This window comes from Hyperolius riggenbachi, chromosome 6 (genome assembly GCF_040937935.1).
Source record: "Hyperolius riggenbachi isolate aHypRig1 chromosome 6, aHypRig1.pri, whole genome shotgun sequence".
In the NCBI taxonomy this organism is placed as follows: Eukaryota; Metazoa; Chordata; class Amphibia; order Anura; family Hyperoliidae; genus Hyperolius; species Hyperolius riggenbachi.
The window spans coordinates 392,392,943-392,419,577 of NC_090651.1; the positions used below are offsets into that span (position 1 = coordinate 392,392,943).

The 26,635-nt window shown below is 45.9% G+C and overlaps 1 protein-coding gene across 1 annotated transcript in view; it reads right to left on the reverse strand.

The window, feature by feature from the left end:
- Positions 1-26,635, reverse strand: part of LOC137522011 (serine/threonine-protein phosphatase 2A 65 kDa regulatory subunit A alpha isoform) — a 348,262-nt gene that overhangs the window by 186,418 nt on the left and 135,209 nt on the right. The window contains exon 8 of the mRNA XM_068242028.1: positions 26,053-26,123. Coding sequence (XP_068098129.1) covers positions 26,053-26,123 — 71 coding nt within the window. The remainder of the gene's footprint in view (positions 1-26,052; positions 26,124-26,635) is intronic.

The window sequence follows — 26,635 nt, forward strand, 5'->3', positions numbered from 1 at the left end:
ACAGCTGTACACAATGTAACCTGCTATCCCCATTACATACACTGTATATATACAGCTGTACACAATGTAACCTGCTATCCCCATTACATACACGGTATACATACAGCTGTACACAATGTAACCTGCTATCCCCATTACATACACGGTATATATACAGCTGTACACAATGTAACCTGCTATCCCCATTACATACACTGTATATATACAGCTGTACACAATGTAACCTGCTATCCCCATTACATACATAGTATATATACAGCTGTATACAATGTAACCTGCTATCCCCATTACATACATGGTATATATACAGCTGTATACAATGTAACCTGCTATCCCCATTACATACATAGTATATATACAGCTGTATACAATGTAACCTGCTATCCCCATTACATACATGGTATATATACAGCTGTACACAATGTAACCTGCTATCCCCATTACATACACGGTATATATACAGCTGTACACAATGTAACCTGCTATCCCCATTACATACACTGTATATATACAGCTGTACACAATGTAACCTGCTATCCCCATTACATACATGGTATACATACAGCTGTACACAATGTAACCTGCTATCCCCATTACATACAGTGTATAAACAGAGCTGTACACAATGTAACCTGCTATCCCCATTACATACAGTGTATATATACAGCTGTACACAATGTAACCTGCTATCCCCATTACATATAGTGTATAAACAGAGCTGTACACAATGTAACCTGCTATCCCCATTACATACATGGTATATATACAGCTGTATACAATGTAACCTGCTATCCCCATTACATACATGGTATATATACAGCTGTACACAATGTAACCTGCTATCCCCATTACATACACTGTATATATACAGCTGTACACAATGTAACCTGCTATCCCCATTACATATAGTGTATAAACAGAGCTGTACACAATGTAACCTGCTATCCCCATTACATATAGTGTATAAACAGAGCTGTACACAATGTAACCTGCTATCCCCATTACATACACGGTATATATACAGCTGTACACAATGTAACCTGCTATCCCCATTACATACACGGTATATATACAGCTGTACACAATGTAACCTGCTATCCCCATTACATACACTGTATATATACAGCTGTACACAATGTAACCTGCTATCCCCATTACATACACGGTATACATACAGCTGTACACAATGTAACCTGCTATCCCCATTACATACACGGTATATATACAGCTGTACACAATGTAACCTGCTATCCCCATTACATACACTGTATATATACAGCTGTACACAATGTAACCTGCTATCCCCATTACATACATAGTATATATACAGCTGTATACAATGTAACCTGCTATCCCCATTACATACATGGTATATATACAGCTGTATACAATGTAACCTGCTATCCCCATTACATACATAGTATATATACAGCTGTATACAATGTAACCTGCTATCCCCATTACATACATGGTATATATACAGCTGTACACAATGTAACCTGCTATCCCCATTACATACACGGTATATATACAGCTGTACACAATGTAACCTGCTATCCCCATTACATATAGTGTATAAACAGAGCTGTACACAATGTAACCTGCTATCCCCATTACATACAGTGTATATATACAGCTGTACACAATGTAACCTGCTATCCCCATTACATATAGTGTATAAACAGAGCTGTACACAATGTAACCTGCTATCCCCATTACATACATGGTATATATACAGCTGTACACAATGTAACCTGCTATCCCCATTACATACACTGTATATATACAGCTGTACACAATGTAACCTGCTATCCCCATTACATATAGTGTATAAACAGAGCTGTACACAATGTAACCTGCTATCCCCATTACATACACGGTATATATACAGCTGTACACAATGTAACCTGCTATCCCCATTACATACACTGTATATATACAGCTGTACACAATGTAACCTGCTATCCCCATTACATATAGTGTATAAACAGAGCTGTACACAATGTAACCTGCTATCCCCATTACATACATGGTATATATACAGCTGTACACAATGTAACCTGCTATCCCCATTACATACACGGTATATATACAGCTGTACACAATGTAACCTGCTATCCCCATTACATATAGTGTATAAACAGAGCTGTACACAATGTAACCTGCTATCCCCATTACATACAGTGTATATATACAGCTGTACACAATGTAACCTGCTATCCCCATTACATATAGTGTATAAACAGAGCTGTACACAATGTAACCTGCTATCCCCATTACATACATGGTATATATACAGCTGTATACAATGTAACCTGCTATCCCCATTACATACACTGTATATATACAGCTGTACACAATGTAACCTGCTATCCCCATTACATACACGGTATATATACAGCTGTACACAATGTAACCTGCTATCCCCATTACATACACGGTATATATACAGCTATACACAATGTAACCTGCTATCCCCATTACATACACGGTATATATACAGCTGTACACAATGTAACCTGCTATTCCCATTACATACATAGTATATATACAGCTGTACACAATGTAACCTGCTATCCCCATTACATACACTGTATATATACAGCTGTACACAATGTAACCTGCTATCCCCATTACATACACGGTATATATACAGCTGTACACAATGTAACCTGCTATCCCCATTACATACACGGTATATATACAGCTGTACACAATGTAACCTGCTATTCCCATTACATATAGTGTATACATACAGCTGTACACAATGTAACCTGCTATCCCCATTACATACACGGTACATATACAGCTGTACACAATGTAACCTGCTATCCCCATTACATACACGGTATATATACAGCTATACACAATGTAACCTGCTATCCCCATTACATACACTGTATACATACAGCTGTACACAATGTAACCTGCTATCCCCATTACATACACGGTATATATACAGCTGTACACAATGTAACCTGCTATCCCCATTACATACACGGTATATATACAGCTGTACACAATGTAACCTGCTATCCCCATTACATACACGGTATATATACAGCTATACACAATGTAACCTGCTATCCCCATTACATACACTGTATACATACAGCTGTACACAATGTAACCTGCTATCCCCATTACATACACGGTATATATACAGCTGTACACAATGTAACCTGCTATCCCCATTACATACACGGTATATATACAGCTGTACACAATGTAACCTGCTATTCCCATTACATACATAGTATATATACAGCTGTATACAATGTAACCTGCTATCCCCATTACATATAGTGTATAAACAGAGCTGTACACAATGTAACCTGCTATCCCCATTACATACATGGTATATATACAGCTGTACACAATGTAACCTGCTATCCCCATTACATACACGGTATATATACAGCTGTACACAATGTAACCTGCTATCCCCATTACATATAGTGTATAAACAGAGCTGTACACAATGTAACCTGCTATCCCCATTACATACAGTGTATATATACAGCTGTACACAATGTAACCTGCTATCCCCATTACATATAGTGTATAAACAGAGCTGTACACAATGTAACCTGCTATCCCCATTACATACATGGTATATATACAGCTGTATACAATGTAACCTGCTATCCCCATTACATACACTGTATATATACAGCTGTACACAATGTAACCTGCTATCCCCATTACATACACGGTATATATACAGCTATACACAATGTAACCTGCTATCCCCATTACATACACGGTATATATACAGCTGTACACAATGTAACCTGCTATTCCCATTACATACATAGTATATATACAGCTGTACACAATGTAACCTGCTATCCCCATTACATACATGGTATATATACAGCTGTACACAATGTAACCTGCTATCCCCATTACATATAGTGTATAAACAGAGCTGTACACAATGTAACCTGCTATCCCCATTACATACACGGTATATATACAGCTGTACACAATGTAACCTGCTATCCCCATTACATACACGGTATATATACAGCTGTACACAATGTAACCTGCTATCCCCATTACATACACGGTATATATACAGCTATACACAATGTAACCTGCTATCCCCATTACATACACTGTATACATACAGCTGTACACAATGTAACCTGCTATCCCCATTACATACACGGTATATATACAGCTGTACACAATGTAACCTGCTATCCCCATTACATACACGGTATATATACAGCTGTACACAATGTAACCTGCTATCCCCATTACATACACGGTATATATACAGCTGTACACAATGTAACCTGCTATCCCCATTACATACATAGTATATATACAGCTGTACACAATGTAACCTGCTATCCCCATTACATACACGGTATATATACAGCTGTACACAATGTAACCTGCTATCCCCATTACATACACGGTATATATACAGCTGTACACAATGTAACCTGCTATCCCCATTACATACATGGTATATATACAGCTGTACACAATGTAACCTGCTATCCCCATTACATACACGGTATATATACAGCTGTACACAATGTAACCTGCTATCCCCATTACATACACGGTATATATACAGCTGTACACAATGTAACCTGCTATCCCCATTACATACAGTGTATATATACAGCTGTACACAATGTAACCTGCTATCCCCATTACATACATGGTATATATACAGCTGTACACAATGTAACCTGCTATCCCCATTACATACACGGTATATATACAGCTGTACACAATGTAACCTGCTATCCCCATTACATACACGGTATATATACAGCTGTACACAATGTAACCTGCTATCCCCATTACATACACGGTATATATACAGCTGTACACAATGTAACCTGCTATCCCCATTACATACATGGTATATATACAGCTGTACACAATGTAACCTGCTATCCCCATTACATACACGGTATATATACAGCTGTACACAATGTAACCTGCTATCCCCATTACATACACGGTATATATACAGCTGTACACAATGTAACCTGCTATCCCCATTACATACAGTGTATATATACAGCTGTACACAATGTAACCTGCTATCCCCATTACATACATGGTATATATACAGCTGTACACAATGTAACCTGCTATCCCCATTACATACATGGTATATATACAGCTGTATACAATGTAACCTGCTATCCCCATTACATACACGGTATATATACAGCTGTACACAATGTAACCTGCTATCCCCATTACATACATGGTATATATACAGCTATACACAATGTAACCTGCTATCCCCATTACATACACGGTATACATACAGCTGTACACAATGTAACCTGCTATCCCCATTACATACACGGTATACATACAGCTGTACACAATGTAACCTGCTATTCCCATTACATACACGGTATATATACAGCTGTACACAATGTAACCTGCTATCCCCATTACATACACGGTATACATACAGCTGTACACAATGTAACCTGCTATCCCCATTACATACACGGTATACATACAGCTGTACACAATGTAACCTGCTATCCCCATTACATACATGGTATATATACAGCTGTACACAATGTAACCTGCTATCCCCATTACATACACGGTATATATACAGCTGTACACAATGTAACCTGCTATCCCCATTACATACAGTGTATATATACAGCTGTACACAATGTAACCTGCTATCCCCATTACATACACGGTATACATACAGCTGTACACAATGTAACCTGCTATCCCCATTACATACATGGTATATATACAGCTGTACACAATGTAACCTGCTATCCCCATTACATACATGGTATATATACAGCTGTATACAATGTAACCTGCTATCCCCATTACATACACGGTATATATACAGCTGTACACAATGTAACCTGCTATTCCCATTACATACACGGTATATATACAGCTGTACACAATGTAACCTGCTATCCCCATTACATACATGGTATATATACAGCTGTACACAATGTAACCTGCTATCCCCATTACATACATGGTATATATACAGCTGTATACAATGTAACCTGCTATCCCCATTACATACACGGTATATATACAGCTGTACACAATGTAACCTGCTATCCCCATTACATACACGGTACATATACAGCTGTACACAATGTAACCTGCTATCCCCATTACATACACGGTATATATACAGCTGTACACAATGTAACCTGCTATTCCCATTACATACACGGTATATATACAGCTATACACAATGTAACCTGCTATCCCCATTACATACACGGTATACATACAGCTGTACACAATGTAACCTGCTATCCCCATTACATACACGGTATATATACAGCTGTACACAATGTAACCTGCTATCCCCATTACATACACGGTATATATACAGCTGTACACAATGTAACCTGCTATTCCCATTACATACATGGTATATATACAGCTGTACACAATGTAACCTGCTATTCCCATTACATACACGGTATATATACAGCTGTACACAATGTAACCTGCTATCCCCATTACATACACGGTACATATACAGCTGTACACAATGTAACCTGCTATCCCCATTACATACACGGTATATATACAGCTGTACACAATGTAACCTGCTATCCCCATTACATACACGGTACATATACAGCTGTACACAATGTAACCTGCTATCCCCATTACATACATGGTATATATACAGCTGTACACAATGTAACCTGCTATTCCCATTACATACACGGTATATATACAGCTGTACACAATGTAACCTGCTATCCCCATTACATACACGGTACATATACAGCTGTACACAATGTAACCTGCTATCCCCATTACATACACGGTATATATACAGCTATACACAATGTAACCTGCTATCCCCATTACATACACGGTATATATACAGCTGTACACAATGTAACCTGCTATCCCCATTACATACACGGTATATATACAGCTGTACACAATGTAACCTGCTATCCCCATTACATACACGGTATATATACAGCTATACACAATGTAACCTGCTATCCCCATTACATACACGGTATATATACAGCTGTATACAATGTAACCTGCTATCCCCATTACATACACGGTACATATACAGCTGTACACAATGTAACCTGCTATCCCCATTACATACATGGTATATATACAGCTGTACACAATGTAACCTGCTATCCCCATTACATACACGGTACATATACAGCTGTACACAATGTAACCTGCTATCCCCATTACATACACGGTATATATACAGCTGTACACAATGTAACCTGCTATCCCCATTACATACATGGTATATATACAGCTGTATACAATGTAACCTGCTATCCCCATTACATACACGGTATATATACAGCTATACACAATGTAACCTGCTATTCCCATTACATACACGGTATATATACAGCTATACACAATGTAACCTGCTATCCCCATTACATACACGGTATATATACAGCTGTACACAATGTAACCTGCTATTCCCATTACATACACGGTATATATACAGCTATACACAATGTAACCTGCTATCCCCATTACATACACGGTATATATACAGCTATACACAATGTAACCTGCTATCCCCATTACATACACGGTATATATACAGCTATACACAATGTAACCTGCTATCCCCATTACATACACAATATATATACAGCTGTACACAATGTAACCTGCTATTCCCATTACATACATGGTATATATACAGCTGTACACAATGTAACCTGCTATCCCCATTACATACACGGTATATATACAGCTGTACACAATGTAACCTGCTATCCCCATTACATACATGGTATATATACAGCTGTACACAATGTAACCTGCTATCCCCATTACATACATGGTATACATACAGCTGTACACAATGTAACCTGCTATCCCCATTACATACACGGTATACATACAGCTGTACACAATGTAACCTGCTATCCCCATTACATACATGGTATATATACAGCTGTACACAATGTAACCTGCTATCCCCATTACATACACGGTATATATACAGCTGTACACAATGTAACCTGCTATCCCCATTACATACACGGTATATATACAGCTGTACACAATGTAACCTGCTATCCCCATTACATACATGGTATATATACAGCTGTACACAATGTAACCTGCTATCCCCATTACATACATGGTATATATACAGCTGTACACAATGTAACCTGCTATCCCCATTACATACATGGTATATATACAGCTGTATACAATGTAACCTGCTATCCCCATTACATACACGGTATATATACAGCTATACACAATGTAACCTGCTATTCCCATTACATACACGGTATATATACAGCTATACACAATGTAACCTGCTATCCCCATTACATACACGGTATATATACAGCTATACACAATGTAACCTGCTATCCCCATTACATACATAGTATATATACAGCTGTACACAATGTAACCTGCTATTCCCATTACATACATGGTATATATACAGCTGTACACAATGTAACCTGCTATCCCCATTACATACACGGTATATATACAGCTGTACACAATGTAACCTGCTATCCCCATTACATACATGGTATATATACAGCTGTACACAATGTAACCTGCTATCCCCATTACATACATGGTATATATACAGCTGTACACAATGTAACCTGCTATCCCCATTACATACATGGTATATATACAGCTGTATACAATGTAACCTGCTATCCCCATTACATACACGGTATATATACAGCTATACACAATGTAACCTGCTATTCCCATTACATACACGGTATATATACAGCTATACACAATGTAACCTGCTATCCCCATTACATACACGGTATATATACAGCTGTACACAATGTAACCTGCTATCCCCATTACATACATGGTATACATACAGCTGTACACAATGTAACCTGCTATCCCCATTACATACACGGTATACATACAGCTGTACACAATGTAACCTGCTATCCCCATTACATACACGGTATATATACAGCTGTACACAATGTAACCTGCTATCCCCATTACATACACGGTATATATACAGCTGTACACAATGTAACCTGCTATTCCCATTACATACATGGTATATATACAGCTGTACACAATGTAACCTGCTATTCCCATTACATACACGGTATATATACAGCTGTACACAATGTAACCTGCTATCCCCATTACATACACGGTACATATACAGCTGTACACAATGTAACCTGCTATCCCCATTACATACACGGTATATATACAGCTATACACAATGTAACCTGCTATCCCCATTACATACACGGTATATATACAGCTGTACACAATGTAACCTGCTATCCCCATTACATACACGGTATACATACAGCTGTACACAATGTAACCTGCTATCCCCATTACATACACGGTATATATACAGCTGTACACAATGTAACCTGCTATCCCCATTACATACACGGTATACATACAGCTGTACACAATGTAACCTGCTATCCCCATTACATACACGGTATACATACAGCTGTACACAATGTAACCTGCTATCCCCATTACATACACGGTATATATACAGCTGTACACAATGTAACCTGCTATCCCCATTACATACACGGTATATATACAGCTGTACACAATGTAACCTGCTATTCCCATTACATACATGGTATATATACAGCTGTACACAATGTAACCTGCTATTCCCATTACATACACGGTATATATACAGCTGTACACAATGTAACCTGCTATCCCCATTACATACACGGTACATATACAGCTGTACACAATGTAACCTGCTATCCCCATTACATACACGGTATATATACAGCTGTACACAATGTAACCTGCTATCCCCATTACATACACGGTACATATACAGCTGTACACAATGTAACCTGCTATCCCCATTACATACATGGTATATATACAGCTGTACACAATGTAACCTGCTATTCCCATTACATACACGGTATATATACAGCTGTACACAATGTAACCTGCTATCCCCATTACATACACGGTACATATACAGCTGTACACAATGTAACCTGCTATCCCCATTACATACACGGTATATATACAGCTATACACAATGTAACCTGCTATCCCCATTACATACACGGTATATATACAGCTGTACACAATGTAACCTGCTATCCCCATTACATACACGGTATATATACAGCTGTACACAATGTAACCTGCTATCCCCATTACATACACGGTATATATACAGCTATACACAATGTAACCTGCTATTCCCATTACATACATAGTATATATACAGCTGTATACAATGTAACCTGCTATCCCCATTACATACATGGTATATATACAGCTGTACACAATGTAACCTGCTATCCCCATTACATACACGGTATATATACAGCTGTATACAATGTAACCTGCTATCCCCATTACATACACGGTACATATACAGCTGTACACAATGTAACCTGCTATCCCCATTACATACATGGTATATATACAGCTGTACACAATGTAACCTGCTATCCCCATTACATACACTGTATATATACAGCTGTACACAATGTAACCTGCTATCCCCATTACATACACGGTATATATACAGCTGTATACAATGTAACCTGCTATCCCCATTACATACACGGTATATATACAGCTGTATACAATGTAACCTGCTATCCCCATTACATACACGGTATATATACAGCTGTACACAATGTAACCTGCTATCCCCATTACATATAGTGTATAAACAGAGCTGTACACAATGTAACCTGCTATCCCCATTACATACAGTGTAAATACACATCACAGTACAGCAATAGGCTACAACTCTCTGCCTGTTATAACAATACATTTCATAACACCCCTATAATTTCAGTTCCCAAAGCACGGTGCTTATTGGTAATATTTCTCTGTCTCTTTTTTCCTCACATCCACTCCCTAATCAGCTCCTTTCATCTCCAACTCAAAAACTCCAATCTGTACTGATCTCAGCCGCTCCTCTCATTCATCCTCTTCCCGCTCCTCCTCTGCTGCTCCTCTCTGCCAGCTAACAGACTGGCCCCCCCTCTCCAATCTGTACTGGTCTCAGCTGCTCCTCTCATTCATCTCTCTCCCCGCTCCTCCTCTGCTGCTCCTCTCTGCCAGCTAACAGACTGGCCCCCCTCCAATCTGTACAGAACTCAGCTGCTCGTGTCATTCATCTCTCTTCCCGCTCTTCCTCTGCGGCTCCTCTGTACCAACTAACAGACTGGCCCCCCCTCCAATCTGTACTGATCTCAGCTGCTCGTCTCATTCATCTCTCTTCCCGCTCCTCCTCTGCGGCTCCTCTCTGCCAGCTAACAGACTGGCCCCGCTCCAATCTGTACTGATCTCAGCCACTCCTCTCATTCATCCTCTTCCCGCTCCTCCTCTGCTGCTCCTCTCTGCCAGCTAACAGACTGGCCCCCGCCAATCTGTACTGATCTCAGCTGCTCGTCTCATTCATCTCTCTTCCTCTGCTGCTCCTCTCTACCAGCTAACAGACTGCCCCCCCCTCCACTCTGTACTGACCTCAGCTGCTCGTCTCATTCATCTCTCTTCCCGCTCTTCCTCTGCGGCTCCTCTCTACCAGCTAACAGACTGGCCCCGCTCCAATCTGTACTGATCTCAGCTGCTCCTCTCATTCATCTCTCTTCCCGCTCCTCCTCTGCGGCTCCTCTCTACCAGCTAACAGACTGGCCCCGCTCCAATCTGTACTGATCTCAGCTGCTCCTCTCATTCATCTCTCTTCCCGCTCTTCCTCTGCTGCTCCTCTCTACCAGCTAACAGACTGGCCCCCCCCTACAATCTGTACTGACCTCAGCTGCTCGTCTCATTCATCTCTCTTCCTCTGCTGCTCCTCTCTACCAGCTAACAGACTGCCCCCCCTCCACTCTGTACTGACCTCAGCTGCTCGTCTCATTCATCTCTCTTCCCGCTCTTCCTCTGCGGCTCCTCTCTGCCAGCTAATAGACTGGCCCCACTCCAATCTGTACTGAGCTCAGCTGCTCCTCTCATTCATCTCTCCTCTGGCTCTTCCTCTGCTGCTCCTCTCTACCAGCTAACAGACTGGCCCCGCTCCACTCTGTACTGATCTCAGATGCTCCTGTCATTCATCTCTCTTCCCGCTCTTCCTCTGCTGCTCCTCTCTACCAGCTAACAGACTGGCCCCGCTCCACTCTGTACTGATCTCAGATGCTCCTCTCATTCATCTCTCTTCCCGCTCTTCCTCTGCTGCTCCTCTCTGCCAGCTAACAGACTGGCCCCGCTCCAATCTGTACGGATCTCAGCTGCTCCTCATTCACCTCTCTTCCTCTGCTGCTCCTCTCTACCAGCTAACATACTGGCACCCCTCCAATCTGTACTGAAGTCAGCTGCTCCTCTCGTTCATCTCTCTTCTCACTCTTCCTCTGCTGCTCCTCTCTGCCAACTAACAGACTGCCCCCCCTCCAATCTGTACTGAAGTCAGCTGCTCCTCTCATTCATCTCTCTTCCTGCTCTTCCTCTGCTGCTCCTCTCTGCCAGCTAACAGACTGGCCCTGCTCCAATCTGTACTGATCTCAGCTGCTTCTCTCATTCTTCTCTCTTATTTGCGTGCTTGTGACTCAAATTATATACCATCACAGAGTGCCAACATGTGTGTTTGTAAACCTGTTGCTAAATCATGCGAATGTCCCCCCTTAGCTTTACTGGGGAAATGGGAGCACAGTCTGAGCATACTAGAGTTATGCAATCGCCCACGACACCATCTGTGGGCACTGATGTGGTTTTATCTCACAATGATACGGTGTATAATGATATTGCTGTGGTTTCAGCTGCACCCGTGCCCAATCAGATGATACATGCGGATGAGTCCAGATATGGTTTTGATCCCAGTGCTAATTTGGATTCCTTTGGGGGCCTTTTGCATGACACTGACCGTAAAAACAAGTTCATTTCAGTGTTCTCAGGGAATACCAATGCAGCCAGTTTACAGCCTGAGCTTACACTACATTCTTTACAAACCACTCTGGAATGTTTAATGGACAAGGAAGTACGTCTGTGGTGGGATGTAACCAGCTTGAAACATTATATCAGCAAAGGTATTATTCCCAGAGGCCTATGCATTAAAAAGGTCCCCACCACAGTGTACTCCGACAGTTTCATTCTGGAGTGGAATCAGATTCTATCAGACTGCTCTTTGCAGCTTATAGTCACATATGAAGAGCAGAAACTTATAGATCTGAAGCTACAGATAGATAAAACTAATCGGGATCTCAGGGCGTTCGATACCTTAGCTCTCTATGATGAGTTGAACTCCAAGTTGAAGCATAACATTAATAAGTTGGAGACAATCATCATGGAGACTAAGCGTGTCAAGTTCCTGAGGGACACTAATGATTACAATAAAAATGTTGTGTATGAATGGGGGAGATGGGAATCTTTTTATAGGTCACCTAAATCCATCCTTAAGAAATTTACCCCAAAAAAGAATGTGAGTTTTAGTTCTTCGGACAATTTAGGGTCTCAGTCCGACACTTCGGAGGTGTCAGATATACACCGTTCAAATTTGCAAACTATTTTCCCCACTAATTCACACTCACCGGGGGTCCCTACAGTACTTCAGACATCGGGTGTCCCCATTCCCCCCATGTCGTATTACAGAGCACCCAGGAGATCAACCAAAGCAAAAAAACGGAAGCAAAAAAGAAACGCACCCGTCGAGCGGGGCGCAAACATAGAAAATCCAAACTTTTAGGAGATTCCAACTCCTCCATGCATAATGTTGTTAATTTTTCTAGTCATGTCCTTTCCCCTGATCAAGTCAATCTTCTGTCTAGGGGCCTATCCTTTGCTCCCTCCTGCCATTTTGATTTGTTTCACACTATTTTGGATCTCAACAAATTTGTGAGAAACCTGGTAGTGAGAAAGCATTTCCTATCGGATGATGTTGACTCCATGGAATCTCGTGACTCAGGTTTTTTTCTGGGGGATGTATTAAGGATGTCCCCTCGTTTCAGGACATTAGGACCTTATGTGCGTTACGAGACCTGGACGAAACACTGTCCGAGGTGGTGGGTTTACAGCAGGTGGTTCCCACTGTTATTTCAAATCCATCTTTGTATCCTGTCAATGCCAGGTCTCCTGAGATAGATTTATTCCAGGACCTGTGTGAAAAAGAATTGACTTCGTTGTCCAGGGCTTCCAGGGCCCCGTCCGACCTCTCAGTCTCCGAGCAACAAGCTTTAACTGCACTTGAGAGCAATAGCAACATTGTTATACGCTCGGCAGACAAGGAGGGTTCGGTCGTGGTCCTGGATGCCTTGGACTATCGAGCAGAGGCCCTTAGGCAGTTGGGGGATGTGGATGTGTATCGGCCCTTGCTCCGGGACCCCACGCAGGATTTCCTTGGGGATCTTCGGGTGCTGTTGGACCTCGGGCACAGCACGGGTGTTTTAACCAAGCGAATATCAGAGTATCTATGTCCGTTGCACCCGGTTGTGCCCGTTTTCCACCATCTCCCGAAGATCCATAAACCGGACGTCCCCCCCCCCCCCCCCGGGGCCGGCCAATTGTGGCCGGGATTGGCTCCGTGGGTGAACGTTTGGGTGAGTGGGTTGATGCACACCTACATCCCCTAGTTACTAGGCTTCCGGGTTATTTGCAGGACACCCGCCATGTTCTCTTTGAAGGCTTTGTGTGGGAGAGTGGGTTTGTGTGGGTGACTATGGATGTCACATCACTGTATTCTTCCATCTCGCACGACCTGGCCCTGGAGGCCATGGATTTCCATCTCCGAAAATATTCTTCTTTTGATACTCCTCTCCGGATTTTTCTCGGGAGGGCTGTGGAGTACCTCCTCACACACAATTATTTTATGTTTGATTCGGGGTTTTATCTCCAAAGATGCGGAGCTTCTATGGGGGCTAAATTTTCCCCCTCCCTTGCGAACCTCGATATGGGGTGGTGGGAGGAGCTCCGCATCTTTGGAGATGATAACCCCTTTGCCTCCCATATTGTTTGGTATGGCAGGTTTATAGATGACTTACTTTTGGTGTGGGGGGGTCCTCCAGCCCTCCTGGGGGACTTTCTGAGTTATGTCAACGATAACACTCTTAATTTAAAGTTTACTATGAATTCTGATCCGTTTAAAATTGATTACTTGGACCTTACCCTTGTAGGTGATTCTCTGTCACAGTCAGTCTCCACACGTACTTTTCGGAAAGCTACAGCAGGTAATTCTATCCTGCTGGCTAGCTCGTGCCACCCTAGACATACGATAAATGCCATCCCTACAGGGGAATTTACTAGGGCTGCACGTAATTGCTCGAATCCATTGGATATCGAGCAAGAATGTGATTTGGTGGAGACTAGACTCAAACAGAGGGGTTATACCCACAAACAGTTGGCTGTGGGACGCCTGAGAGGAACCAGGAGATCACGCTCAGACTTGTTGAATAACAGACCTGTGAGTGGGGCCGAACAGGATCAGGTTACTTTTGTTACCGATTATAGTCTGGAGTTTAATAAAATTACTAACATTGTGAAAAAATATATTCCGGTACTACATCCGGATACAAAACTTAAGACAATTTTGGATAGAGGGTGTCGTTTCTCTGCTAGAAGGGCCCGAACTTTAGGGTCCATTCTTTCACCCAGTCTTTTTCGGTCCCCCTCCACCTCTCGCACTCCTACGTGGTTGGCCACAGTGGGTTCGTACCCCTGTGGCTTTTCTACGTGTAACTATTATCATTGTCACAAGAGGGGTAATTCTATATTTTCCTTTGTGTACAATAAGGATTTTCCTATAAGACATTATGTAAATTGCAATACTAAATATACCATTTATGTTATATCTTGCATCTCATGTTGTACTCAATATGTGGGGTGCACCACTCGCCATTTGAGAGCGCGCATAGCAGAACATTATTGTGGCACAAATTGGAATACGTTTCGCAAGTCTGCTGTCTCAAAACATTTTGAAACTGTACATAGGGGGGATTTATCTTCCTTTAGGTTTCAGGGGGTGGAGCGGGTGGTTTGTCCAGTCAGAGGGTGCGACATTCAAAGGTTGTTGTTGAAACGTGAAGCCTTTTGGATCCATAGATTGGGCACTCGCACACCACAGGGGCTTAATAAAAAGTGGGATTTGAGCTTGGTTTACACATATTGAGAGATTGTGTGCACTTTTACATTTTATCTAAAGCTATGCCCATTAATCTTACTGTACCTTGTGTTGTCGGTGTTCTCTCTTTTTTCTGGCTTATACATTTATACTGTTAAACTCAGTGGTAACTTTTTATACACCTTTTATATGCTATCTCAATGTTATTATAGAATTTTTTGTCTAGTGTCTTTGAGGATGTATGTCTCTTTAAGGAGTGGTTTGTGTGTCTCCGGGGGCGGAGTTTTCACCTCCCTGGTTTCATATAAATTCCTCCCTATACAGGCTCACTTTTAACTACGATTAAGGGCAGATGGTAGGCCCGATACGCGTTAGTTGATCCTGTGATTTTATTGCACTATCTGTGGATTTCTTCAATAAAATATCAGCCTTTTACACTTCAACCCGGCCTGGTTTGCGGATCCTTCTTTGCTCACCTGCTCCAATCTGTACGGATCTCAGCTGCTCCTCTCATTCATCTCTCTTCCTGCTCTTCCCCTGCTGCTCCTCTCTGCCAACTAACAGACTGGTCCCCCTCCAATCTGTACAGAACTCAGCTGCTTGTCTCATTCATCTCTCCTCTCGCTCTTCCTCTGCTGCTCCTCTCTGCCAGCTAACAGACTGACCCTGCTCCAATCTGTACTGATCTCAGCTGCTCCTCTCATTCATCTCTCTTCCCACTCCTCTGCTGCTCCTCTCTACCAACTAACAGACTGGCCCTGCTCCAATCTGTACTGATCTCAGCTGCTCCTCATTCATCTCTCTTCCTGCTCTTCCCCTGCTGCTCCTCTCTGCCAACTAACAGACTGGTCCCCCTCCAATCTGTACTGATCTCAGCTGCTCCTCTCATTCATCTCTCTTCTCGCTCTTCCTCTGCTGCTCCTCTCTACCAGCTAACAGACTAGCCCTGCTCCAATCTGTACTGACCCCAGCTGCTCCTCTCATTCATCTCTCTTCCCACTCCTCTGCTGCTCCTCTCTACCAGCTAACAGACTGGCCCTGCTCCAATCTGTACTGATCTCAGCTGCTCCTCTCATTCATCTCTCTTCCCACTCCTCCTCTGCGGCTCCTCTCTGCCAGCTAACAGACTGGCCCCGCTCCAATCTGTACTGATCTCAGCTGCTCCTCTCATTCATCTCTCTTCCCGCTCCTCCTCTGCGGCTCCTCTCTGCCAGCTAACAGACTGGCCCCGCTCCAATCTGTACTGATCTCAGCTGCTCCTCTCATTCATCTCTCTTCCCGCTCCTCCTCTGCTGCTCCTCTCTACCAGCTAACAGACTGGCCCCGCTCCAATCTGTACTGATCTCAGCTGCTCCTCTCATTCATCTCTCTTCCCACTCCTCCTCTGCGGCTCCTCTCTGCCAGCTAACAGACTGGCCCCGCTCCAATCTGTACTGATCTCAGCTGCTCCTCTCATTCATCTCTCTTCCCGCTCCTCCTCTGCGGCTCCTCTCTGCCAGCTAACTGACTGGCCCCGCTCCAATCTGTACTGATCTCAGCTGCTCCTCTCATTCATCTCTCTTCCTGCTCTTCCTCTGCTGCTCCTCTCTGCCAGCTAACAGACTGGCCCTGCTCCAATCTGTACTGATCTCAGCTGCTCCTCATTCATCTCTCTTCCTGCTCTTCCCCTGCTGCTCCTCTCTGCCAACTAACAGACTGGCCCCGCTCCAATCTGTACTGACCTCAGCTGCTCCTCTCATTCATCTCTCTTCTCGCTCTTCCTCTGCTGCTCCTCTCTGCCAGCTAACAGACTGGCCCTGCTCCAATCTGTACTGAGCTCAGCTGCTCGTCTCATTCATCTCTCTTCCCACTCCTCTGCTGCTCCTCTCTACCAGCTAACAGACTGGCCCTGCTCCAATCTGTACTGACCTCAGCTGCTCCTCTCATTCATCTCTCTTCCCGTTCTTCCTCTGCGGCTCCTCTCTGCCAACTAACTGACTGGCCCCCTCCAATCTGTACTGATCTCAGCTGCTCCTCTCATTCATCTCTCTTCCCGCTCCTCCTCTGCGGCTCCTCTCTGCCAGCTAACTGACTGGCCCCGCTCCAATCTGTACTGATCTCAGCTGCTCCTCTCATTCATCTCTCTTCCTGCTCTTCCTCTGCTGCTCCTCTCTGCCAGCTAACAGACTGGCCCTGCTCCAATCTGTACTGATCTCAGCTGCTCCTCTCATCTCTCTTCCCGCTCTTCCTCTGCTGCTCCTCTCTGCCAGCTAACAGACTGGCCCCGCTCCACTCTGTACTGATCTCAGCTGCTCCTCTCATTCATCTCTCTTCCCGCTCTTCCTCTGCTGCTCCTCTCTACCAGCTAACAGACTGGCCCCGCTCCAATCTGTACTGATCTCAGCTGCTCCTCTCATTCATCTCTCTTCCCGCTCTTCCTCTGCTGCTCCTCTCTGCCAGCTAATAGACTGGCCCCGCTCCAATCTGTACTGATCTCAGCTGCTCCTCTCATTCATCTCTCTTCCCGCTCTTCCTCTGCTGCTCCTCTCTGCCAGCTAACAGACTGGCCCGCTCCAATCTGTACTGATCTCAGCTGCTCCTCTCATTCATCTCTCTTCCCACTCCTCCTCTGCTGCTCCTCTCTGTCAGCTAACTGACTGGCCCCGCTCCACTCTGTACTGATCTCAGCTGCTCCTCTCATCTCTCTCCCCGCTCCTCCTCTGCGGCTCCTCTTTGCCAGCTAACTGACTGGCCCCGCTCCAATCTGTACTGACCTCTGCTGCTCGTCTCATTCATCTCTCTTCCCGCTCTTCCTCTGCGGCTCCTCTCTGCCAGCTAACAGACTGGCCCCGCTCCAATCTATACTGATCTCAGCTGCTCGTCTCATTCATCTCTCTTCTCTCTCTTCCCCTGCTGCTCCTCTCTACCAGCTAACAGACTGGCCCCCCCTCCAATCTGTACTGATCTCAGCTGCTCCTCTCATCTCTCTTCCCGCTCTTCCTCTGCGGCTCCTCTCTGCCAGCTAACAGACTGGCCCCGCTCCAATCTATACTGATCTCAGCTGCTCGTCTCATTCATCTCTCTTCTCTCTCTTCCCCTGCTGCTCCTCTCTACCAGCTAACAGACTGGCCCCCCCTCCAATCTGTACTGATCTCAGCTGCTCCTCTCATCTCTCTTCCCGCTCTTCCTCTGCGGCTCCTCTCTGCCAGCTAACAGACTGGCCCCGCTCCAATCTATACTGATCTCAGCTGCTCGTCTCATTCATCTCTCTTCTCTCTCTTCCCCTGCTGCTCCTCTCTACCAGCTAACAGACTGGCCCCGCTCCAATCTGTACTGATCTCAGCTGCTCGTCTCATTCATCTCCCTTCCCGCTCCTCCTATGCTGCTCCTCTCTGCCAACTAACAGACTGGCCCCGCTCCACCCTGTACTGACCTCAGCTGCTCCTCTCATTCATCTCTCTTCCTGCTCTTCCTTTGCTGCTCCTCTCTACCAGCTAACAGACTGGCCCCGCTCCAATCTGTACTGACCTCAGCTGCTCCTCTCATTCATCTCTCTTCCCGCTCTTCCCCTGCTGCTCCTCCCTACCAACTAACAGACTGGCCCCGCTCCAATCTATACAGAACTCTGCTGCTCCTCTCATTCATCTCTCTTCCCGCTCTTCCTCTGCTGCTCCTCTCTACCAAATAACAGACTGGCCCCGCTCCAATCTGTACTGATCTCAGCTGCTCCTCTCATTCATCTCTCCTCTCGCTCTTCCTCTGCTGCTCCTCTCTACCAACTAACAGACTGGCCCCGCTCCAATCTGTACTGATCTCAGCTGCTCCTCATTCATCTCTCTTCCTGCTCTTCCCCTGCTGCTCCTCTCTGCCAACTAACAGACTGGCCCCGCTCCAATCTGTACTGACCCCAGCTGCTCCTCTCATTCATCTCTCTTCCCACTCCTCTGCTGCTCCTCTCTACCAACTAACAGACTGGCCCTGCTCCAATCTGTACTGATCTCAGCTGCTCCTCATTCATCTCTCTTCCTGCTCTTCCCCTGCTGCTCCTCTCTGCCAACTAACAGACTGGTCCCCCTCCAATCTGTACTGATCTCAGCTGCTCCTCTCATTCATCTCTCTTCCCGCTCTTCCTCTGCGGCTCCTCTCTGCCAGCTAATAGACTGGCCCCGCTCCAATCTGTACTGATCTCAGCTGCTCCTCTCATTCATCTCTCTTCCCGCTCTTCCTCTGCTGCTCCTCTCTGCCAGCTAACAGACTGGCCCTGCTCCAATCTGTACTGACCTCAGCTGCTCCTCTCATTCATCTCTCTTCTCGCTCTTCCTCTGCGGCTCCTCTCTGCCAACTAACTGACTGGCCCCGCTCCAATCTGTACTGATCTCAGCTGCTCCTCTCATTCATCTCTCCTCTCGCTCCTCCTCTGCTGCTCCTCTCTGCCAACTAACTGACTGGCCCCCTCCAATCTGTACTGATCTCAGCTGCTCCTCTCATCTCTCTTCCCGCTCTTCCTCTGCTGCTCCTCTCTGCCAGCTAACAGACTGGCCCCGCTCCACTCTGTACTGATCTCAGCTGCTCCTCTCATTCATCTCTCTTCCCGCTCTTCCTCTGCTGCTCCTCTCTACCAGCTAACAGACTGGCCCCGCTCCAATCTGTACTGATCTCAGCTGCTCCTCTCATTCATCTCTCTTCCCGCTCTTCCTCTGCTGCTCCTCTCTACCAGCTAACAGACTGGCCCCGCTCCAATCTGTACTGATCTCAGCTGCTCCTCTCATTCATCTCTCTTCTCGCTCTTCCTCTGCTGCTCCTCTCTGCCAACTAACAGACTGGCCCTGCTCCAATCTGTACTGATCTCAGCTGCTCCTCTCATTCATCTCTCTTCCCACTCCTCCTCTGCTGCTCCTCTCTGTCAGCTAACTGACTGGCCCCGCTCCACTCTGTACTGATCTCAGCTGCTCCTCTCATCTCTCTCCCCGCTCCTCCTCTGCGGCTCCTCTTTGCCAGCTAACTGACTGGCCCCGCTCCAATCTGTACTGACCTCTGCTGCTCGTCTCATTCATCTCTCTTCCCGCTCTTCCTCTGCGGCTCCTCTCTGCCAGCTAACAGACTGGCCCCGCTCCAATCTATACTGATCTCAGCTGCTCGTCTCATTCATCTCTCTTCTCTCTCTTCCCCTGCTGCTCCTCTCTACCAGCTAACAGACTGGCCCCGCCTCCAATCTGTACTGATCTCAGCTGCTCCTCTCATCTCTCTTCCCGCTCTTCCTCTGCGGCTCCTCTCTGCCAGCTAACAGACTGGCCCCGCTCCAATCTATACTGATCTCAGCTGCTCGTCTCATTCATCTCTCTTCTCTCTCTTCCCCTGCTGCTCCTCTCTACCAGCTAACAGACTGGCCCCGCTCCAATCTGTACTGATCTCAGCTGCTCGTCTCATTCATCTCCCTTCCCGCTCCTCCTATGCTGCTCCTCTCTGCCAACTAACAGACTGGCCCCGCTCCACCCTGTACTGACCTCAGCTGCTCCTCTCATTCATCTCTCTTCCTGCTCCTCCTCTGCTGCTCCTCTCTACCAGCTAACAGACTGGCCCCGCTCCAATCTGTACTGAGCTCAGCTGCTCCTCTCATTCATCTCTCTTCCCGCTCCTCCTCTGCGGCTCCTCTCTACCAGCTAACAGACTGACCCCGCTCCAATCTGTACTGATCTCAGCTGCTCCTCTCATTCATCTCTCTTCCCGCTCTTCCTCTGCGGCTCCTCTCTGCCAGCTTACAGTCTGGCCCCGCTCCAATCTGTACTGAGCTCAGCTGCTCCTCTCATTCATCTCTCTTCCCGCTCTTCCTCTGCTGCTCCTCTCTACCAAATAACAGACTCTCCCCGCTCCAATCTGTACTGAAATCAGCTGCTCCTCTCATTCATCTCTCTTCTCTCTCTTCCCCTGCTGCTCCTCTCTGCCAGCTAACAGACTGGCCCTGCTCCAATCTGTACTAATCTCAGCTGCTCCTCTCATTCATCTCTCTTCCCGCTCTTCCCCTGCTGCTCCTCCCTACCAACTAACAGACTGGCCCGCTCCAATCTGTACTGAAATCAGCTGCTCCTCTCATCTCTCTTCTCTCTCCTCCTCTGCTGCTCCTCTCTGCCAACTAACAGACTGGCCCCCCTCCAATCTGTACTGATCTCAGCTGCTCCTCATTCATCTCACTCTTCCTCTGCTGCTCCTCTCTGTCAACTAACAGACTGGCCCCCTCCAATCTGTACTGATCTCAGCTGCTCCTCTCATCTCTCTTCCCGCTCTTCCTCTGCTGCTCCTCTCTGCCAACTAACAGACTGGTCCCCCTCCAATCTGTACTGATCTCAGCTGCTCCTCATCTCTCTTCCTGCTCTTCCTCTGCTGCTCCTCTCTACCAGCTAACAGACTGGCCCCGCTCCAATCTGTACTGATCTCAGCTGCTCGTCTCATTCATCTCCCTTCCCGCTCTTCCTCTGCTGCTCCTCTCTACCAGCTAACAGACTGGCCCCCCTCCAATCTGTACTGATCTCAGCTGCTCCTCATTCATCTCACTCTTCCTCTGCTGCTCCTCTCTGTCAACTAACAGACTGGCCCCCTCCAATCTGTACTGATCTCAGCTGCTCCTCTCATCTCTCTTCCCGCTCTTCCTCTGCTGCTCCTCTCTGCCAGCTAACAGACTGGCCCCGCTCCAATCTGTACTGATCTCAGCTGCTCGTCTCATTCATCTCCCTTCCCGCTCTTCCTCTGCTGCTCCTCTCTACCAGCTAACAGACTGGCCCTGCTCCAATCTGTACTGATCTCAGCTGCTCGTCTCATTCATCTCTCTTCCCGCTCCTCCTCTGCGGCTCCTCTCTACCAGCTAACAGACTGGCCCCGCTCCAATCTGTACTGATCTCAGCTGCTCGTCTCATTCATCTCCCTTCCCGCTCTTCCTCTGCTGCTCCTCTCTACCAGCTAACAGACTGGCCCCCCTCCAATCTGTACTGATCTCAGCTGCTCCTCATTCATCTCACTCTTCCTCTGCTGCTCCTCTCTGTCAACTAACAGACTGGCCCCCTCCAATCTGTACTGATCTCAGCTGCTCCTCATCTCTCTTCCTGCTCTTCCTCTGCTGCTCCTCTCTACCAGCTAACAGACTGGCCCCGCTCCAATCTGTACTGATCTCAGCTGCTCGTCTCATTCATCTCCCTTCCCGCTCTTCCTCTGCTGCTCCTCTCTGCCAACTAACAGACTGGCCCAGCTCCAATCTGTACTGATCTCAGCTGCTCGTCTCATTCATCTCTCTTCCCGCTCCTCCTCTGCGGCTCCTCTCTACCAGCTAACAGACTGGCCCCGCTCCAATCTGTACTGATCTCAGCTGCTCCTCTCATTCATCTCTCTTCCCGCTCTTCCTCTGCGGCTCCTCTCTGCCAGCTAACAGACTGGCCCCGCTCCAATCTGTACTGAGCTCAGCTGCTCCTCTCATTCATCTCTCTTCCCGCTCCTCCTCTGCTGCTCCTCTCTGTCAGCTAACAGAGTGGCCCCGCTCCAATCTGTACTGACCCCAGCTGCTCCTCTCATTCATCTCTCCTCTCGCTCTTCCTCTGCTGCTCCTCTCTGCCAGCTAACAGACTGGCCCCGCTCCAATCTGTACTAAACTCAGCTGCTCCTCTCATTCATCTCTCTTCCCGCTCCTCCTCTGCTGCTCCTCTCTGCCAGCTAACAGACTGGCCTCGCTCCAATCTGTACTGATCTCAGCTGCTCCTCTCATTCATCTCTCCTCTCGCTCCTCCTCTGCTGCTCCTCTCTGCCAGCTAACAGACTGGCCCCGCTCCAATTTGTACTGATCTCAGCTGCTCCTCTCATTCATCTCTCTTCCCGCTCCTCCTCTGCGGCTCCTCTCTGCCAGCTAACAGACTGGCCCTGCTCCAATCTGTACTGAGCTCAGCTGCTCCTCTCATTCATCTCTCTTCCCGCTCCTCCTATGCTGCTCCTCTCTACCAGCTAACAGACTGGCCCTGCTCCAATCTGTACTGATCTCAGCTGCTCCTCTCATTCATCTCTCTTCCCGCTCCTCCTCTGCTGCTCCTCTCTACCAGCTAACAGACTGGCCCTGCTCCAATCTGTACTGAGCTCAGCTGCTCCTCTCATTCATCTCTCTTCCCACTCCTCCTCTGCTGCTCCTCTCTGCCAGCTAACATACTGGCCCCCTCCAATCTGTACTGATCTCAGCTGCTCCTCTCATCTCTCTTCCCGCTCCTCCTATGCTGCTCCTCTCTGCCAGCTAACAGACTGGCCCCGCTCCAATCTGTAAAGAACTCAGCTGCTCGTCTCATTCATCTCTCCTCTTGCTCTTCCTCTGCTGCTCCTCTCTGCCAGCTAACAGACTGGCCCTGCTCCAATCTGTACTGATCTCAGCTGCTCCTCTCATTCATCTCTCTTCCCGCTCTTCCTCTGCTGCTCCTCTCTGCCAGCTAACATACTGGCCCCGCTCCACTCTGTACTGACCTCAGCTGCTCCCCATTCATCTCTCTTCTCACTCCTCCTCTGCTGCTCCTCTCTGCCAGCTAACATACTGGCCCCGCTCCACTCTGTACTGATCTCAGCTGCTCCTCTCATTCATCTCTCTTCTCACTCCTCCCCTGCTGCTCCTCTCTACCAGCTAACAGACTGGCCCCCCCTCCAATCTGTACTGACCTCAGCTGCTCCTCATTCATCTCTCTTCCCGCTCCTCCTCTGCTGCTCCTCTCTGTCAGCTAACTGACTGGCCCTGCTCATATCTGTACTGATCTCAGCTGCTCCTCTCATTCATCTCTCTTCCTGCTCTTCCTCTGCGGCTCCTCTCTGCCAGCTAATAGACTGGCCCAGCTCCAATCTGTACTGATCTCAGCTGCTCCTCTCATTCATCTCTCTTCCCGCTCCTCCTCTGCTGCTCCTCTCTACCAGCTAACAGACTGGCCCCGCTCCAATCTGTACTGATCTCAGCTGCTCCTCTCATTCATCTCTCTTCCCGCTCCTCCTCTGCGGCTCCTCTCTACCAGCTAACAGACTGGCCCCGCTCCAATCTGTACTGATCTCAGCTGCTCCTCTCATTCATCTCTCCTCTCGCTCTTCCTCTGCGGCTCCTCTCTGCCAGCTAACTGACTGGCCCCGCTCCAATCTGTACTGATCTCAGCTGCTCCTCTCATTCATCTCTCCTCTCACTCCTCCTCTGCGGCTCCTCTCTGCCAGCTAATAGACTGGCCCCACTCCAATCTGTACTGACCTCAGCTGCTCGTCTCATTCATCTCTCTTCCTGCTCTTTCTCTGCTGCTCCTCTCTGTCAAGCTCTTCACTGGCTGCCAATTACCCAGAGGATCCGGTTCAAACTCTTAACCCTAACCTACAAAGCTCTCCACAATCTTTCTCCTGTACATCTCCTGACTAATATCCAGATACCAACCCAACTGCAATCTCAGACATGCCCACGAGCTTCTATTATCCTCCTCTAGAATCACCTCCTCACATTCACATATACAAGACTTCTCACATGCTTTTCCCTTCATCTGGAATGCCCTTCCAGAAGACATCCATCACTCTCCAACCTTTAGTACCTTTAAACTCTCTCTGCCAAAAGTCACTTTTTCCAACAAGCATAAGCTCTAGCTTAGGCCATTTCCCCTATGTCCGAAGGTCAAGATGTACTCCTACTAGATATTCTAAAACACACAGCCACTAGGCATGAAAATTGTATATTACCTCCCCCCATTCCTTTAGAGATTGTAAGCTCACAAGGGCAGTGCTCTCTCACCCTTTTGTGTCTTGGAATTCATGATACATTTTATTCATCATGCTACTATGTCAATGTCATTACCAGTTCTGTATTTTGTCCCCAATATGCATTTTGTATATTGGTGTACTCCATCTTTTTCTATTTTCTACCCCATTATTGATTCTTACTTTGTACAGCGCCACAGTATAGGTTGGCCCTTTATCAATATTATTACTGATAACAGCACAAAGGCATACTGTACCTTGACACACGGCAGAATCTGTGTCATGATGACATTCTCCCGACAGTCCGCTGACAGGTTCTCACAGAATTCTACAACACGCAGAACACAAAAGCATCATTTATCCAAACATTACACATGAGAAGGGAAAGGGGATTTTTATTTTGTTTCAAGATAATAATATGGGAAGACATTAGACTGTGACTATGGTAGGATTAGAGTGTGAGCTCCTCTGAGGACAGTCAGTGACATGACTATGTACTCTGTAATGTGCTGCAGGAGATGTCAGTGCTATATAAATACATAATAATAATATGGTAGGACATTAGACTATGACTATGGTAGGATTAGAGTGTGAGCTCCTCTGGGGACAGTCAGTGACATGACTATGTACTCTGTAATGTGCTGCAGGAGATGTCAGTGCTATATAAATACATAATAATAATATAGTAGGACATTAGACTATGACTATGGTAGGATTAGAGTGTGAGCTCCTCTGGGGACAGTCAGTGACATGACTATGTACTCTGTAATGTGCTGCAGAAGGTGTCAGTGCTATATAAATACATAATAATAATATAGTAGGACATTAGACTATGACTAT